This window comes from Athene noctua, chromosome 9, assembly GCF_965140245.1.
Source record: "Athene noctua chromosome 9, bAthNoc1.hap1.1, whole genome shotgun sequence".
NCBI classification, from domain to species: Eukaryota; Metazoa; Chordata; class Aves; order Strigiformes; family Strigidae; genus Athene; species Athene noctua.
This window is the reverse complement of record NC_134045.1, coordinates 11,891,876-11,908,104: the sequence shown is the minus strand read 5'-3', so window position 1 is coordinate 11,908,104 and position 16,229 is coordinate 11,891,876. Positions and strand designations below refer to the sequence as shown.

General features: G+C 44.1%; 1 protein-coding gene across 3 annotated transcripts in view; it reads right to left on the bottom strand.

Annotated features, from left to right (window-relative positions):
* The window catches only part of ZNF423 (zinc finger protein 423), a 235,233-nt gene that overhangs the window by 147,041 nt on the left and 71,963 nt on the right, over window positions 1-16,229 (bottom strand). For 2 of the 3 annotated variants that reach the window (XR_012634219.1, XM_074913536.1), the window contains exon 4: window positions 13,649-13,729. The exons of the other annotated variant lie outside the window; for it this stretch is intronic. Coding sequence is in view for 1 of the 2 variants with exons in the window: in XM_074913536.1 (XP_074769637.1) it covers window positions 13,649-13,729 (81 nt within the window). In the remaining variant the exon portion in view is untranslated. The remainder of the gene's footprint in view (window positions 1-13,648; window positions 13,730-16,229) is intronic. 3 annotated transcript variants of the gene reach the window in all.

The window sequence follows — 16,229 nt, the reverse complement described above, 5'->3', positions numbered from 1 at the left end:
CTGTGTGCATAACGCTGGAGGGGGAATACATCTGTCCTTAGAAGAGACTCTGTATTAGAGTTATCTTTGGAAGAGAAGGTAGCCAGGGGACCTATAATTCTCTCACACATATGCAATGCGTGTAGGGAAGCAAAACATCGCTGTGGCGCAGTATGGGGTGAATAGGTAAGTGTATCATCCAACTTGTAGCACTGGGCAGCAGACAGGCCTGTCCACTTTACTACTTCCAGAGGAACAGTTAGGCACTCCTCCCACCTATTTGCAGCAGTAGAATGAGAAAACCCTGCTCTTCAGCTTGAATAGATGTTTATTTCAGAGAATCTGAAGATGCCTCCAGAGGAGCTACGAGGCCCAAAGCGTTACAGCTTTGCCTCTTACCAAGATGCGTTTTGGAAAACCTCAAGCTCCAGAACACAACAAGTGGAAGGAGAAGGAGGTCAATCACAGGGTGCTTCTTATTCTGACACGTGGTAGGAAGAAGGAGAGAGAAAACCCACTTGAAGACGGCAAACAGGAAAACAGGATAAGCAGGACAGCCAGCCTCCTCTTGACAAGCATGCAAGTGAGGCGGCTGCCTGCCCCTCCAGGATCTCCAAACACATCAAAGGCAAGATGTGGTTACAGGCCACTAAGACTTTTTCCACCCAGAAGACCATGCATGTTAAAGGGAAGGTTCCCTGACTCCTAAAAATACAAGAATATCTTCCTAAGACCAGCAACATTTACTTCAAGTTTTCTGTTCCCTATAAAACCAGAGAACATGTACTTAGCTTTCCTCTTCTGCAGTCTACACTGAAAATGTCAGAAAACAGGACAAGCTAGATTATAAATAATTACAAAGACCCTCCTGAAAAAGGTTGAGAGGGAGGTGGGATGAAAGCTCCCAGCCAGGAAAGCTAGGACTGCCAAGGAGCAGAACAGGATAAGGGCAAGGACAGCGTGTGATATCCCAGCTCCATCTATGTGCAGAAATGAAAGGCATTGAGGAAAATATCAGTGCGGGTTATGGCAGGTGTTCCCAGGTGTGGGGAAATCCTCGGGGGAAGAGCACCATCAACAGAAAATACAGCAGACCTTATAAGAGACAGCTGACGTGGCAGATCCTACAAAAGCCTGTCTGCGGTATCTGAACATCTTTTGTTCTCAAGCCCCATTCTTTCACCTGGCAGCTCAGAGATGAAAAGACCTGAGAGATGTTCCTGTCACAGGAGATTTTTCCTCAAAAGGCTCCTAAAAGGAGGAGAGACCAGGGTAATACGGGGTCCACTACAGGGGATGTATGGCAGAGGAAGCTTTACCCTTCTAATAACAACTCTGCTACATTTCTGGAAATTCTCCCTAACCCTATCCCCTTGCTACCTGCAGAGTGATAACAAAGCCAACATTGTCCATCAAGTCTCAATCTGAAGTGACTCATTTATTCTCAGGAGCTTTGTGTTCATTTTTTTTCAGCCCGGCATCCTAAGAAAACAAGGTTTATGTGATCATATTGCCTGTCATATGTCTTAACTGTTTGTCCCTTCCTATTAACTTTTGAATCACACCGGACTGGGGATAGAGGGCTCTGAGAGAAATTGAGTTTCTGTTATAGCAATTGAGTTTCTGTAAGACTGGGGAACGTCCCTTTGATTGGGTAGGACAGAGACCCCAGTTCATGTCTCTGCTGAGAGAAAGGCTAAGAACAGAGTCAGCACTCATCCCCACTCCTGGGCCTCTCCTAGGCAATCAGCATGTGTGTGCCACTCAGCTGACCAGCACAGCTCTGATGCTTCTTGTCCTGTTTGTAGGCAGAGGCTGGGAAAGGGAGACAAGAGTATTCTATGGGAAATGGGGTCGGGTGGGGGGCTGCGCTGGACTACGACAATGAAGAAATACAACATCAGAGCAAGTCCAGCCTCATACATAAGAAAATTTGGAGTTTTTGCCAAAATGCCTGTAACTTCATGACACATCATCGGGGACAAATGCCAGTATTTCTCAAGTACTCACTGAATCCAGTATGTAGCCACACAAAAAAACAGCAACCAGTTGGAGAGTTCACTCACTAGATTTGTTGCTACAACTTCTTCCCTTTTGCCTTAAGTATGACAAGCAATAGAAAAGTCACAGTGAAGTCACTTTATCTCCTAATGTCACCACTTTCTAGGTCTGCACAGTTAATGCAGGGTTTCTTGAAACACGTAGAAAGTGTGTGATGAATGAAACGTGAATACTCTGGAAACAGCGCTCCCAAAAGACCGCAAGGCTTGACTCTCAAGTGAGTTTGTGACATTGGTAAAAAGCAACTCCCTGCCCCAAGTGTGCTCTACGGGGGCATCTTCCTGTATCTGCTACCCAAACTATCGATTTTTAAGGAAAAGTGAAGGAACAAAAAAAATGTCCCTTTTTCCTGTAGCACTACATGATAAATTTCATTCGCCCCATCTTAACTGCTTCTAGTGACAGTGCAGTGTTTGTCTGAAATTTTAACAGATGTTTCTAAGTACTCTTGACCACTTCTCTCTCCTGAGGATTTCTGCAGTGGGATAGCTCTAGATAGTAATACAAACAAAGCTTGTAAGAGGCTCTTGGGGATAAATCTGTAGACACTGCATCTAGGATGGGTGTGGGTATGGGTCCAAGCCTTATGAAACTTTGTAAATATCCTCTGAAGACCAGCAAGCTGGACTGACCCTGCCTGCAGATGTTTTTGAGCTTACCAGCCCCACAGTGAGCAAGACAGCTTACAGATAACTGCAACACTCTTGAAACAGCCTGAGAGCGGGATTTAAACTGAAAGTTATAAAAGCAGGGATATACTGGAGCAGAGCAGAATAATGCAAAAGATTATGTGTGATGGTGTAACTCTGTTTCAATTCAAAATACCAAAGACGCTGTGAAGGGGATCAGTCTGGGCTGAGGCAGAATTTCCCAGATGTCAGGTTACCCTCGGGAATGAGCACACTGGATTCACTTGACAGGTGTGAAGGTACTCATGCAGTCAGAACACAAATTGCTTTAAAAAATAAAATCTCTGCTTTCATTTTGAAGGAAAATTAGTATCTTGCACTAATGCCTGGCAAGGAGACAGTGACATCTGCCTGAGTTTGTACACAGCCTGAAACAATCAGCTAAAACATGCTTATGGCTGCTAGTTTACATTATCAAAATGTAACCATAGCTATTTAATACCAAAATGAAATCTATTAAAGCTATTGTCAGTGTTTCACAGCAGCTGAAACTGTTTTTTCAAAAGGCCAGTCTACAAGCTGGAGAGTGAAAACAAGCGAGGCGGCTGTGCCAGCCCTTAGGATGTGGCTGCATCCTGCAGTCTGGTTTTGCATTCCCTTAAATGTCGGGCAAGAAGCAGCAGCGAGGTCTCAGCGGAGCCCGACTGCCCTGCCAGCTGCAGGGGGACAGGCGGGCGGCTCTGCCCCTGGGGGGGGCAGGCAGTGGGAGGCCGTGGGACGAGCCCAGCTGGGGCCCCACGCATGCCCCCACCACAGCACGCTGCACCTACTTCTTGCTGGGGCAGAGAAAGGGATGTCTGTAGAGGACACCACCATTCAGCTTTGTGGTGGCTGTGTCATTCACAACAATACCACAGCCCTCCCCCACCCCCAGAAAAACCCATAAAAAACTCCAACCTGAGAACCACTTCCCCACAAATAGCACAGCACAGCTCCGAACACCCCCACTGTCAGCACAGACTAAGCATTTGCTGTCATCTTCTGTATTAGCATTTCTGTTAACCCTTTTGTAAGATCATTTGACTCGGTTTCAAAATTCCTCATTCTGAAAAACACTTGTTAAATATTGGCCCTGACTGCTACACAAAGTGATAGCTTGGTAGTCATAACCCACAAGATATATTTAGCTTCACAAACTCATCATCAATGGATTTTGAAAGCATTGTAGCCAACAGCCTGGAAACCACATGCAATACAAACACATAATAGAACTTTTAATGTGCAAAGAGACTAAACAAAAAGATCCTTGACCTTCTTGCTTTCCCTTGCATACCATTATCCCCAGTGAGACAGCAAATGGAATGACGTGGAGAGCAACAGCTACTACCATCAAGCAACTTAGAAAGCCAATTTCTACAGTAGTTAAGCAGTTAATGGCGTTAATCAGAATGATAACTTATTAAATTCTACATTTATGCAAATAGCATTTTGGCATATCACATGGAGACCTGAGTAGCAGAGCTCGTCAGGAAAAGGTCCCAACATCTTTTACATTTGCTGGTTTAGGTTTTTTAATACCGTGTAAAATAGTGTCCACGATGGTTGGCACATCAGACAAACCACACTTAAATAAAAAGCTACACTCACAAATTAATCTCCATCATCACAAACAGATTAATGAACAAACTGTTTCATTCTTAACCTTTACGAAGCAGAGATTAATCTCTACAGCTAAATCCAATCTCTGTCTTTATCTTTTTAACAGGAAGTTGACATTTCTTACAGACCTTCCTAAAACAGGCAACATTTACTGAACAAAGAAAAATAGCAGATATCCCTAACTCTCTCCATGCTACAGTAGATAGGATATCTATAGCACAAAAATATAAAGCAACAGAGTAGTTTGTAACTATGACATGAAAGGACATTATCTTCATGTGACGAGATTAATCAGGTAAACTGAAGGTTAGGGTAAACAGAACTTATGGAAATCTTAGTTCTGTAAAGCCTGTGTGGAAAATTTACTTTTTTCCAAAAGAAATATCTGGTAACTTTTTGACTTTGGGTTGATTTTCAGTTCAACAAGTACGGAAGAAGCAAGGGATTACATGAACAGCTCGGAATTGCACTTTTAATTGCTTTCAAGATGTTAAAAAGCATATCAAAATGTGCTCATGCACGTAGTTTTCCCCTTTGTCGGTGCTGTTCTTTAATAGAATTCAATTCTGCACAGAATTTTACCCATTCATTTAGTTCATTCTTCGTCTTTGGGAAAATGAGGTGGGAACCACTTGCTGCAGGATGTTGTGCAAAATGAGTAGCTCACCAATTGAAATTGTACCTCTATTTTGAAAATCAATACTATTGCTTATACACAAGCCCTAACTGTTGATTTATTGATGTATATTTAAATATACATCTATCTGGGTACCTTCTCTTTGTTTGTGCAAAGGCTGCAACACAGAATGTTAAAATATCTCTGGAAAAAATAATTGGCCTTTTTTCTCCCCTTTGGGTACAAATTTCTGTGTTTAAATGAATGTGCAGGTTTCCTGTTGCTGCATGAAGCCTTCATTTCAAAACACCAACTAATTCTAGGTTTAATTAAAACAGAATGTTTTATACCACAAACACTTCTTTTTTTCACAGCACATATCTCCTTTACCTTAATGTGATTGCTGGCTTTTAAGAGAAGATGGATTATTTTTTCAAAAAAAAATTATTTTAATGAAATAATGCAAAGTTTTACTGCAACTCTCTTTATGGAGTCAACTTATGCAAGCACTGAAGCCTTTCCAGAGAAAACAGGATTCTCCCCACCTCCCTCTGGCTTTTCTCCCTACTGAATGCCATGGCCTTCACTCAACCAAAGGAAATGAAAGACAGACTGAGACAACAGCATCACGTGGGTGAAGGTCAGATTGATTTTCAGCTGTGTGGTGCTGTTTTATCACCCTCAGGACAAAAGTTAAGCCCTTCATTTTTTTCATGTCTGCTTTAACAGAGCAACTTATTTTTTCCTGAAATTTTGGTTGGACTCCATACCACCAGAATTATCAAGGATAGCCTAATTTAAAACATTTGCAGAGATCTTCTTCCTCAGAGTAAAATCCAGAGCAGCCCACACACCACAACATTTCTATCCACAAATTTCCTCTATTCCCTCTGTACAAATAGCATCTCCTTTAAACTACCGAGGTTTCTGCAGTGACATTCACTGACAGCAAAAGAAGAGAGGGATGCAGCTGCCGGCTGTTCAGCAATGATCCTGGGCACAGGGAGAGGAGCTTTTGCTATCTCAGAAGGGGCAAGTTCACACACTGTTTTTTCCTCCCCACCCTCCTTCCCACCCTCTGTCCCCCGTTTGGAGTGGCCAAGCTCTCCGAGAGCTGAGCCTCCCGCCCGTCACTCGGTGATCCAGACATGCACGGCCAATTACTGTGGCAGCCACTGGAAAAGCAGACAGTTTTGCTAACTCAGATTGCACTTTTCCCAACTCCAGTACCACTCACAAAATCACTCCCCCCAACTTGCTGTAAGGACTGGCTCTCCTCATTTCTCTTTTAATTAAGACGGATGCTCCCCCAAAGTAATGATGTTATTTTTAATACAGCCAATTTTAGCTAGTCAGGTCTTCAAAACTGAAATTATTAATACAAAATGAAGCATTTTGTACATCACAGGTATGTATGTGTATATGTATACCTAGTTATCAAGAGAAAGAGTGATCTTCCCTCTTGATGTTGGCGTTTTCAGAGTTTAAACTGGCAGCCAGAAAACTCAGTATTCTCTCATTTAAGCTGTGAGACAAGAAAATCCTACTTACTTTCTTTCTTTTTCTTTTGTTTTAAATTTTGGGTTAAATTTGTCTTATGTGTGTGAGGAATGTAGTAGCATTGTGATCGCCTCCTAAAGATGACAGCCATAAAAAGCAAGGAATACTATCTGCTTTATTTATAGGTACCAGAGGCTCTGGTCAAAATCAAACCAAATTACACTGGATACCATTAAAACACCTAATGGAATACAATTCCGACATGAAACAGCTCTTGTAAAATAAACCATGGCAAGTGTCTAAGAGAGGAAGGAGTGGAGAAGGGCTGAAAGGTGAAATCAAGCAGCTATCCAGGTTGGATTCGGATGCAGTCTGAATGCAAATTAAATAATTTGCCAAGTTTTGTGAACAAAGATTTGACTAGCACATGTCTTTAGCTCGTCTGAACCTAGCTGAGACTGCCCCCAAAACAGCACCTGGAGCAGTCTGATTTCTCAGAGCACCTCGAGGAGATCTGCAGATGCTGGTCCCCATGGGATGGTTCAAGGAAGGCTCCACACATGTACAGAGCCCCAAGGAAGAGCCGGCTCTGGGACAACAAACAAAAGAGCAACTGCAGCTGAGAGCAAAGGAGAAAACAGTGACACAGTAAGGTGCAGCTTAAATGTATAAACTGTAAAGTGACTCGGTTACATGCAGGGCCAGGAAAGGGCAAATGCCAGCCCAGTGTCAGGGAGAAGGCTGCTGTGAGGAAGATGCAAAATGGTGGCAGTCCAGAAAGGAGCAAGCAAGGAAGCAGCCCTCAACGGGGGAGCCCACAGGGACACCAGCACAGGCAACAGGGAGAGGGAAAGGAAGAGAGCGGTCACCTCCAGGAGACAAGCAGAACTCACAAAAGCAAAATCCCATATAATACAGAGACAGACCACAAACTCAGTATTATCATAAACGTTAAAAAAACTGTCCTAGAGGCATGTTGAATTTTTGGCTGGTTTTGGCATGGTTGGTTGCTATGGTTTATTGATGTAGATTGAACAAATCTGCTTAGACTACTCTTGGAGACCAGTAAATCACCTGTATTCAGTTTTGCTCAGACAAAATGAACGCAGGTGTATATATTTGTATTTCTGTGGGCTGCAAGGTCATAAAGGGAATTTATTCTACTTCTGTCTTTCCAAATTTTCTAATGAATAATTAGTAGATTTAGATTTCTAAAATGACCATTTAATATAAATTGCATCAAATCTCATTTATTTTAAGAGATATCATTAAGTACAAAGACTGCACGAGTGAACTGAGTTCACTGTAGAGGAAATGACTGGGAATTACGTTCAAAAATCCATTCAGATGCTTAATGTAACAGATTCCCTGGAGAAGAGAAAAGCAATGGGCTTCTTCAGCCTTACCTTATGTCCTCCTCAGCAAGGCTAAGAGTAATTGAGTAGCAACATAAGGAGAAGCCAAGAAGTCTTTCACCATTATGCTGAGACTTTCAAGGAAGCCTAAAGAAGAGATGGACCCACATGCCAAAAAAAAAAGGTGCCTTTAAAAGGAAGCTCACCCCCACAGTTATAGGCATCACTAGCAACAAAACCGACCTTGATTAAAGACATTGGCTCTTCCACCAATTTCATGCATGTTATTAGGCAAACTGGTGAAGCCAGAGTTAAAGGTTTTTTTCATCCAGAATCACTCAGGCTGTTCAGGGGGAAGGTCTTGAATTCTTCCCCATACTCTGAGCTCTCGTCGCCCTGATGTTGACTTGTGGACTTGTGCAGCTCCATAGGGCACCAGATCCAGGAGGTGTCCAGACTAAAAATTAATCCTTCTAATTGTCAGCAATGTTGGCTCCCAAAGACTTCGCAAACCTTGTAGCAGCATAAGGTAGGAGATGGAAGGGAGGAATACCCCTTCCAATAACAGCCAAAACTTAAGCTAAATTAGAGTGACATCTTCTTAACTCCATGATGATAAAAATAAGAATAGTGCTTCCTTGTGTCAGAAAGGAGTTGCTAGTCTAAATGTTTAAAGATTCCAAAGTGTGCAAATGCCCTCGGAAGTATTTAACATGAACAGACGAAGTGCCTTGAAAACCCCAAATCAATTTTTTCTTTAGTTAAGACAATGAAAGCTGGCTGTAATAAGCAAAAAGTTTGAATAGCATTACCTATATTTAATACATACTCTTTAACTTAAATACATTTGCAACAATTTTTAATTGAATATGAAATCATGAAATCTATTTTAAAAATTCACCTTACTATTAAACCACCTATTAAAATTATTTAAATGAAACAGCATTCAAAAGGTACAACCTTGTTGCCAAAGTTCTGAAGAAAGTCAGAAGCTTCTTAGACCTCTGGTAGAGGTCTTCTAATGTGCAAATCCAGTTTGGAGAGCAACAGCCTCTCCAACAGGTGCAGGGAAAATATTTCCCTTATTCAATATATTTGACTGGTTCAGTCCAGTAACGAGTTTGTTCAGAACAGAGAAATTATTTGGCAGATGATCGCTAATTTGCTTCTTGCCAGCCCATAGGAAAGACAGGCGTGAGACCCCTATGGAGAATGCAGGCACCCGGTTGAGGTTGTCCACGAGAGGCCACATACCTTGGTGGATCCATCCTGCTCAGGAGCGACAGCTGTGCTGTGCGGGTGTGGGCTGCTGGCCGGCACCGAGGACACCCTGCAGCCCTCCCTTGAGTCGGCACTTGAGGCAGGCTGAGCCCTGGGCTCCCGGACCCAGAGGCCATGTGGAGATGCTCCAGCGAGCGCTCCCAAAGCCAGCCAGCTGAAGAGGACCAACCCATGCTGGCACGTTTCCCTAAAGCCAGCCGGCACCAGGGGGTGGAGGCTGCTTTCTGGCTTCCCCAAGCCTGGAGCACAGTTAATAACATGCCAGCTGTATCTGCAGACAAGCCAAGTTTAATGAGGCTACAACAAAAGCATTCAAATATGCACTACAGAACTTCTGTGGGGATTTTTTTCTAGAGCTTGTTTTAAAAAAATGAAAGATGGGAATTCTTGACAATGTGTGTACACACACTTCCTTTATTTTTAATTGATTTTTTAAAAAAACCATTTATATTCTACAAATTCAAAGAAATCAACATTAGAGAGACTTTTTTAATCCCACTACTTCCACCAACAAAATTATGTTGTGTGATGCATACTTGAAATGCACTGCTGCTTGCTTTTTTCTTAATAAACATTGAAGTCTTAATTGTTTTTTCCCTACATGGCCAGACACCATCTTTCTGTCTGCTAGGTCTTCACACCAGGACAAGTACTATCTCTCACCTCCTGCTCAGAAATCAGGACAGACATGCGAACGTGGCCACATCTCTAGCACTAGTGATGAAGGCGATACCTTACCCACTGGCTGTCCTGTCAGCCATGCTTTATCATATGCCTCAGTCTCTTACCCTGGGTCAAGGTATCGGGAATAGGATTGAAAATAGGGCTTTGGAGGCAGCAGAGGGGGCTGCAAAAGAAGTCTGAGCAGGCAGGAATGGGTGGAGAATGTGGAAAAGGGGCAATCGCTCACTGTCTCCTCCACCATAAGAACCAGAGGATATCAGACGAAAGCAGGTGACAAAGCTGTAGTGAGCATAAGGGGATACTTCTCCCCAGTACATAATTGAACTCCGTGTCCCCACCATGGGAATTGCTAAATGCATGGTTTGCTTCAACAAGAAACTTCAGAATGGAAATTCACAGAAGAAGATTACGTGAGAAATTTAAATTAAAAAGCACCAAGAAGTTCTCAGGTAAGTTTGCTGACAGCTAGGAGAATATTCTGGGGAAACGGTGCTATGGGACGATCAGGCTGGCTCTGTATGGCCACTCTTGTATGAAGACCACTTACCCAATGGTCTGCTAAGGGACAGGGGAAGAAATCAGGAAAAAAGGCAGACTTTCAATGCACCTCTTGTTCACTACTCACATCTGCAGTCTGAAGATCTTGACTGCTCTGAATCCAGCAAGGCTGCTGATGAGGCCAGCATGGTTTTGTCCCTCAACAACCCACAGGAAGGCAACATGCACCCTTCAGCAGCGCCCTCACCGCAAACAATCTACACTCTTGTCCATCTGAGACAGGACAATGCCAGCACATCCTCCACAGAGCTCTCTAAGGCATTATTAAAGGCCACTTTATAACAAGCACACATCTGTTGTAGTCTCCAGGCTATCCTCACTGCATTTCTGAATTGAGTTTCACATATTGGGTTTTGTCTACAGCCCCCTGAATGCTGGGACCTGCTTAGGGCAGCAGCAATCCTCCCTCCTGCGGGCACAGCTGCCCTTGCAGTGCTGGAAGGAGCCTTTCCACTGCAACTCCTCCTCTTTTTCAAAAAAAATACATTATTTACTTAGATTTCTATAATGCCTAGGAACAAACCTGCCCTACGCAGACCCACACAATACTCCCTCTGATGTAACAAGTCAATAGATTATCCTTTGCAAACAGAAATCCAGAGTGAGGGGAAAAGGGGAAGTGGAGCTCAGGTACCCTTGGCGCCCCAGAAGGGCTGCGAGAGGCCTGGGGTGGCGCAAGGGGGAGCTGGATGGTCTCCAGTTCCCAAAAGCAGGTCCTGCTGCACATGGGAGCTCTCACGGCTGGCACCCAGCAGCTAGCTCTTGCTTCGCACCATTTGGGGTGCTTCAGTCTTTCTTCACCTCCTCACTTCTGATGCAGCAACGTATCAGGAGGCGAGAGCGGCTTTTCAGCCAGCCAAGTGCCAAATTGTTCAAGACTTCAAAAGGACATGTGCTTTAAGAGGGCTCATTTAAAACATGCACCCACTTTCTCTTCTATCCATTTTCACGTATACCTGTGCTTACTCTGCAGACTACTTTTTGAACTAGATAAAAGTACATAAAAGAACTCAATTAAAGTAGCAAGAATGAAACAGTCCCTTGCCAATACAAGTACACTAGCTTGTCATCCTCAGCTCCTCACTGGGCCATGTTTAAAAATGACAGGGAAAACGTTCTTGTGTGAAAAACACATGCTGCTTGAAGAAAGGCATCATCCCTGCTCAGAAATGTTTGTGCAGCCTCAGAATGCACAGCCAGGCTGTCCGCGATGACTGCCGGCTACATGGAGGCTGAGAAAGGGGCAGAGACGGCTCATTACCTCCCCTCCTACCAGGGGTTTTGGTTATATGCAACCAAACCGTCCGCAGCCGTGCTGGCAGCGCTCCTATCTGCACATGCAGTGCCTGGTGCGGCCTCCCTTGCCACCGTCCCCGGAGGGACCCGGCACAAAGGTGGCAGTGGCGATTTGCAGGGGGCGGCACCGGGCGCACTGGCAGGCTCTTATCGGCGAGCACACTGCCCAGCTCCTCGCGCTGGCTCCCGCGCGGTGGGGCCCTGCCGCGGGCCCATCGCCGGGCCCCGCCGTGGGAGACCCTCCGCCAGGCCGCAAAGCAAATCCCAAGCTGGGTGTTTATGGTGAGCAAGCATTGTTTTAGGTTCATGTCTGTGTCGTCCCCGCCCCACAAATCCTTACATGCACCGGCACGCCTGCAAAATCCAAGAGGCAGCCCAAGAAGCAATGGCTGCGGCTCGTCCCCCGCAAGGCCTCGCCGTGCGAAGGGCTGAGCGCGGCCGCGTGCCCCAGCCGGAGCGGAGCGCCCGGGGGTCTCACCTACCTTCACCTGCCAGACGACCCTCCGATCTGCCGGATAAGTAACGCTGTTAGGGAGCATAACACTTTGCACAACTTTCACAAACGTATGCAATACATTACATGCTACGCTAAAAGCATCTTCGCAGGCAGCCCCCACTCGTGCCAAACACCTTGCGTGGGTGCAGAGCCAATGCTGGCGGCTCCGGAAACACATTGCACAGGCTGCACCGTGAAACCACCGTATCGGCAAGGTTACCATATGCCTTGTTTGTCATTAAATTTGCAACTGTGATTCTGTTTGAGTTCAAATCCAAATTCAGATACAGGAATGTGCTTGATCTTCTACACGATAAATAGATATTCTGCTGAGCCCCTGCATAGAAAGGCAGGCAGCACAGCACCTTAGCAGCATGCTGATTTTCTGGTATGTGTCGGCAGAAGTCCTGGAAAGAGTCTCCTCACAGGCTGGCTGGGAACATCCAGGTAAACTCAAACATCACCTGTCTGGTGACAGCAGTCAGGGGAGTCGGACCCTGGACCATCCAGTCAAGCATACCCCTACTATAATCTGGGGTTTCAAAGCTCTCAGCACCAACAGGCACAAATAGTGACTACAGGGAAACACGTGAAGCGTCTGGGCACCACAGCCAAGGCGGCTGCCCGAGCCCTGGGGGAGCCCTGCTGCCCCTCCGCCTGGAGAGGGGACGCCTGGGACAAACTAAGGACAGGAGCCTGCGCTCAGAGCCCTCCAAGTGATTGACAATAAAAACACTGCCCCGGTGCCCATTTTCAGATCTAGACAGCAAGAACTGTGGACTCCAGGGAAAATCCATGTTTTTACAGTTTGTGATATTACTGAGCTTTTCTGGTGCCAAATTTAAAACACTGCTACGACCTCTGGAAAGAAGGAAAACTGCATTTCAGCACGACAACGTAGAAAAGAACAAAAAAAGGAAACTTGTTATTTTTTTTAGCTTGAAACACTAGTCAGGTTAAGAGAAAGAAGCAGGATTCTGGCAAGGACAAGAGCACTCAGACTGAGCCACAACACAGTAATTAGGGCCAGTAGGTCATTAGAGACACAGCTGTATAAACTAGGTGTATAATTAAGTTTCCACACTGCTTTTTCACAACTGTATTTCAGTTTCTTTTGTGGAGGACAATCAGTAATTCATTAATTTAAAGATGCAGCAGCAAAAAGACAGAAAATCTCTGACTTGCCAATCAGGTGCAACCAAAGATTACAATTTGAGGGAGGGCTAATTTTGGAAATACATGTAAGAAGTCTCTCTTTGTCAGTGGGAAGTACAAAGTGCCACCTGACAAAAACATTCATGAGACGTCGTCACTTGTTGACAAGCTGCCGTATATGGTTTTCTGGATAAGCATCCCGCATATACGGTTGCATGGCAATTATAATTCTTGTAGCAGGTGAAATACAAGAAAATGCAAAATTATACACTAGCATGAAACAGTTACAATACCTTATTTCAAACGTAAGCCTAGTGTACAAGTTACAGGGCATTTAAAAGGAGCAACTGCAAGACTTTAATTATAAACTAGTTCCTACCGTACAGTAGTTTAGAAAAATCAGCCGCTTCCAAGCTGGCAATATCCATATATAGCTCTGCTGCTGTTTGAAACAGACAACCTGTAAAGTTATCAACAACAGAAGAGGACCTCATGAAATGCTCAGAGACCCCACCGAAACCTACTTCTGTCCACTTCATTGATGTGCTAATTTGCTTTAAAACACTCTACATTCACTTGAGAAACTGAAGAAAAAACCTTACATGAGGCTATTCTGACCCATGGGAGGAAGCAAAAATAACACAATAAAATACTGGAGCTAAACCCAGACTAACTCAGGTGGATTAAAACACACAAGCAAAATGGCAAATCACGTGGGTTTTTAGCCACTTTTCATTAGACAACAAACAACTCAGCATCAGCCAGACAATGATATATCGCAGAGTAGGTGCTTGATGTATGCAGCCTCTGGTGCAGGCCGGAGGACACAGTAATTTGTAAATGCACGTGCAATTCTTTACTCTTGTCACTAATGCTGTAAGATAGCATCATGCTACAACATCTACACTGTAACAGCGGTGTGCAAAAAAATGTATAAAAAAGACTGCATATGTTGCCAGAGGCAATTACTTGATCTTCTCTAGTTAAGGGGACATAGAATACCAGTGACTTTTAAATTAATTTTAAAAGCTTAACACATCCAGTGGATACACTAGTGGGTTTTTTTTTATTCTTGGAGTATTTTGCAAGATGCTCACTAGTTGTTTAAGGCACTATTTCCAGGACTGCTGCAGGAGAGCTCATTTGTGGGGGCAAGCTGGGAGACAAGGGAAGACATGAGCCGGTAAGGAAATGTGATGTTCTTTCAGTACAAGCTGCCCCCATTTAGACCCTTTTCAGATCCCCGTAGACACTGGAAACCTACAACCTGCAATCACAGACATCAGTCATGAGCAAAAGGTATAAAAGGCACCTAATTCTGTCAGAAGGAGAACATCTCTACTACACTGACATCAAAAGGAATGCCACGCACTTATGCTACCAGAGATGTCTAGATTTCAGCAGTGTTTTGTCCTCAAAGAAACAAGTCTGAAATACATGAAAAAGCAAGGGGGGAAATGGCTGTTTGTTACCTCCTTACATGTCAAAGCAGCTGCGTTCAAACTGTATTATAACTTCAGCACGCTGTAATGAATTTCTAAGGGATTCCAGTGAAATAGATGGTTTATCCTATTCTTTGGAGTGATCTCTTGTAATCCTGCAACACTCCTGAGCTACAATACCTTCCTAACTTCAGTATCCCAAAGGAAGTCATTAGTTATGTTGTATTATCAGCCTGGTGATATTATCACTACAAATATTACCTGTATTGATCTGGAGCCATGTAGACACGACTGAAAACCCTGCTTCAGATTAAGACATGAAAACCTAGCTTGCCAAGAGGTCAGGCACCACATTACAACCTCAGATGAGTCAGGCAGGCATTATAGACAAAAGGAGTGCAGGGTAACTAAGGACACAGTCAAATAGCTTATTTTGTGGGGTAAAATCTTCAAATATACCACACTTTCTGATGTAGTCTTAGATTTTCACCAGGGTGGTGCAAGTCTTTTCAGATAAACTGAACAAAGACGTGCATTTTACATGCTTTCAACAAAAATTCTCATGGCTATTGAACAAACTGAAAGATTGGGATTTTTTTTCCTCAGGGTAAGATCTGTAAATATCAAGCAATATTCCAGATTGTCTTCATGGAAATATTCTCATTCCAGAATATATGAGTGCAATCTTCCTATTTACTTTAAACCACTTCAGGACACTAGATTAAACTAAATAGAAAACAGACACTCTTGTTCTGGAACAAGGATACCCTCACATGGAGATAATTAGCACCTATTTCATGTATATGCAGATAGTTATATGGTGCCCTTTTATGACAAAATGTCTTTGTAAAACATCAGCACATGTGAAGACAGTAAAAGATGATGAAATCATGCTACCTGCAATCAAAAAATTGCAATGGGAATACTAACAAATTATTTTGATAAATCTCCAAAAATATGATTTATTTTTCTTATTCTAACAGAATTATTATGTTAAGGATAAATAAAAACTGAGGTCTGAAAACACTGACTGACTTGATACGAATAGAATCTCTAGGTTGCTATGTTTTAATGTATATTTGACTGGGGGAAAAAAATTTCTCCTTCTCATAGTGCTGTTGGTCACCAGTCATAACCTTCCACTGCTCCTCTGGAGCCCCCACCAGTAGCACCCACTCCCCTCTGCCCTGCTCCACTCCCCCAGTTGTGCCATTACAGCTGTTTGGGGGACCACACGGTGAACCAGACCCACACAGACACCTGGGCTAAAAATAGCCTTTCTTCTGGTGGGGCTCACCCCCAGAGCCACAAGCAGCTGTACCAGCACAACTTAGGCGACAGGGCAGCGGGGGAGCTGCAGCCGCCCAGGGGCAGCTGCTGGAGACGTGCCCTGCGGCTGCGCAGCCGCCTGCCTGCCCCGGTGGGATCCTGCCTGGCCCGCTTCCACAAGGGATGGCGTTGGGAGCAACTCGTCCCTGCGACTGCTCCTTTGGAAAGGACCAGTGTCCACATAGGCTG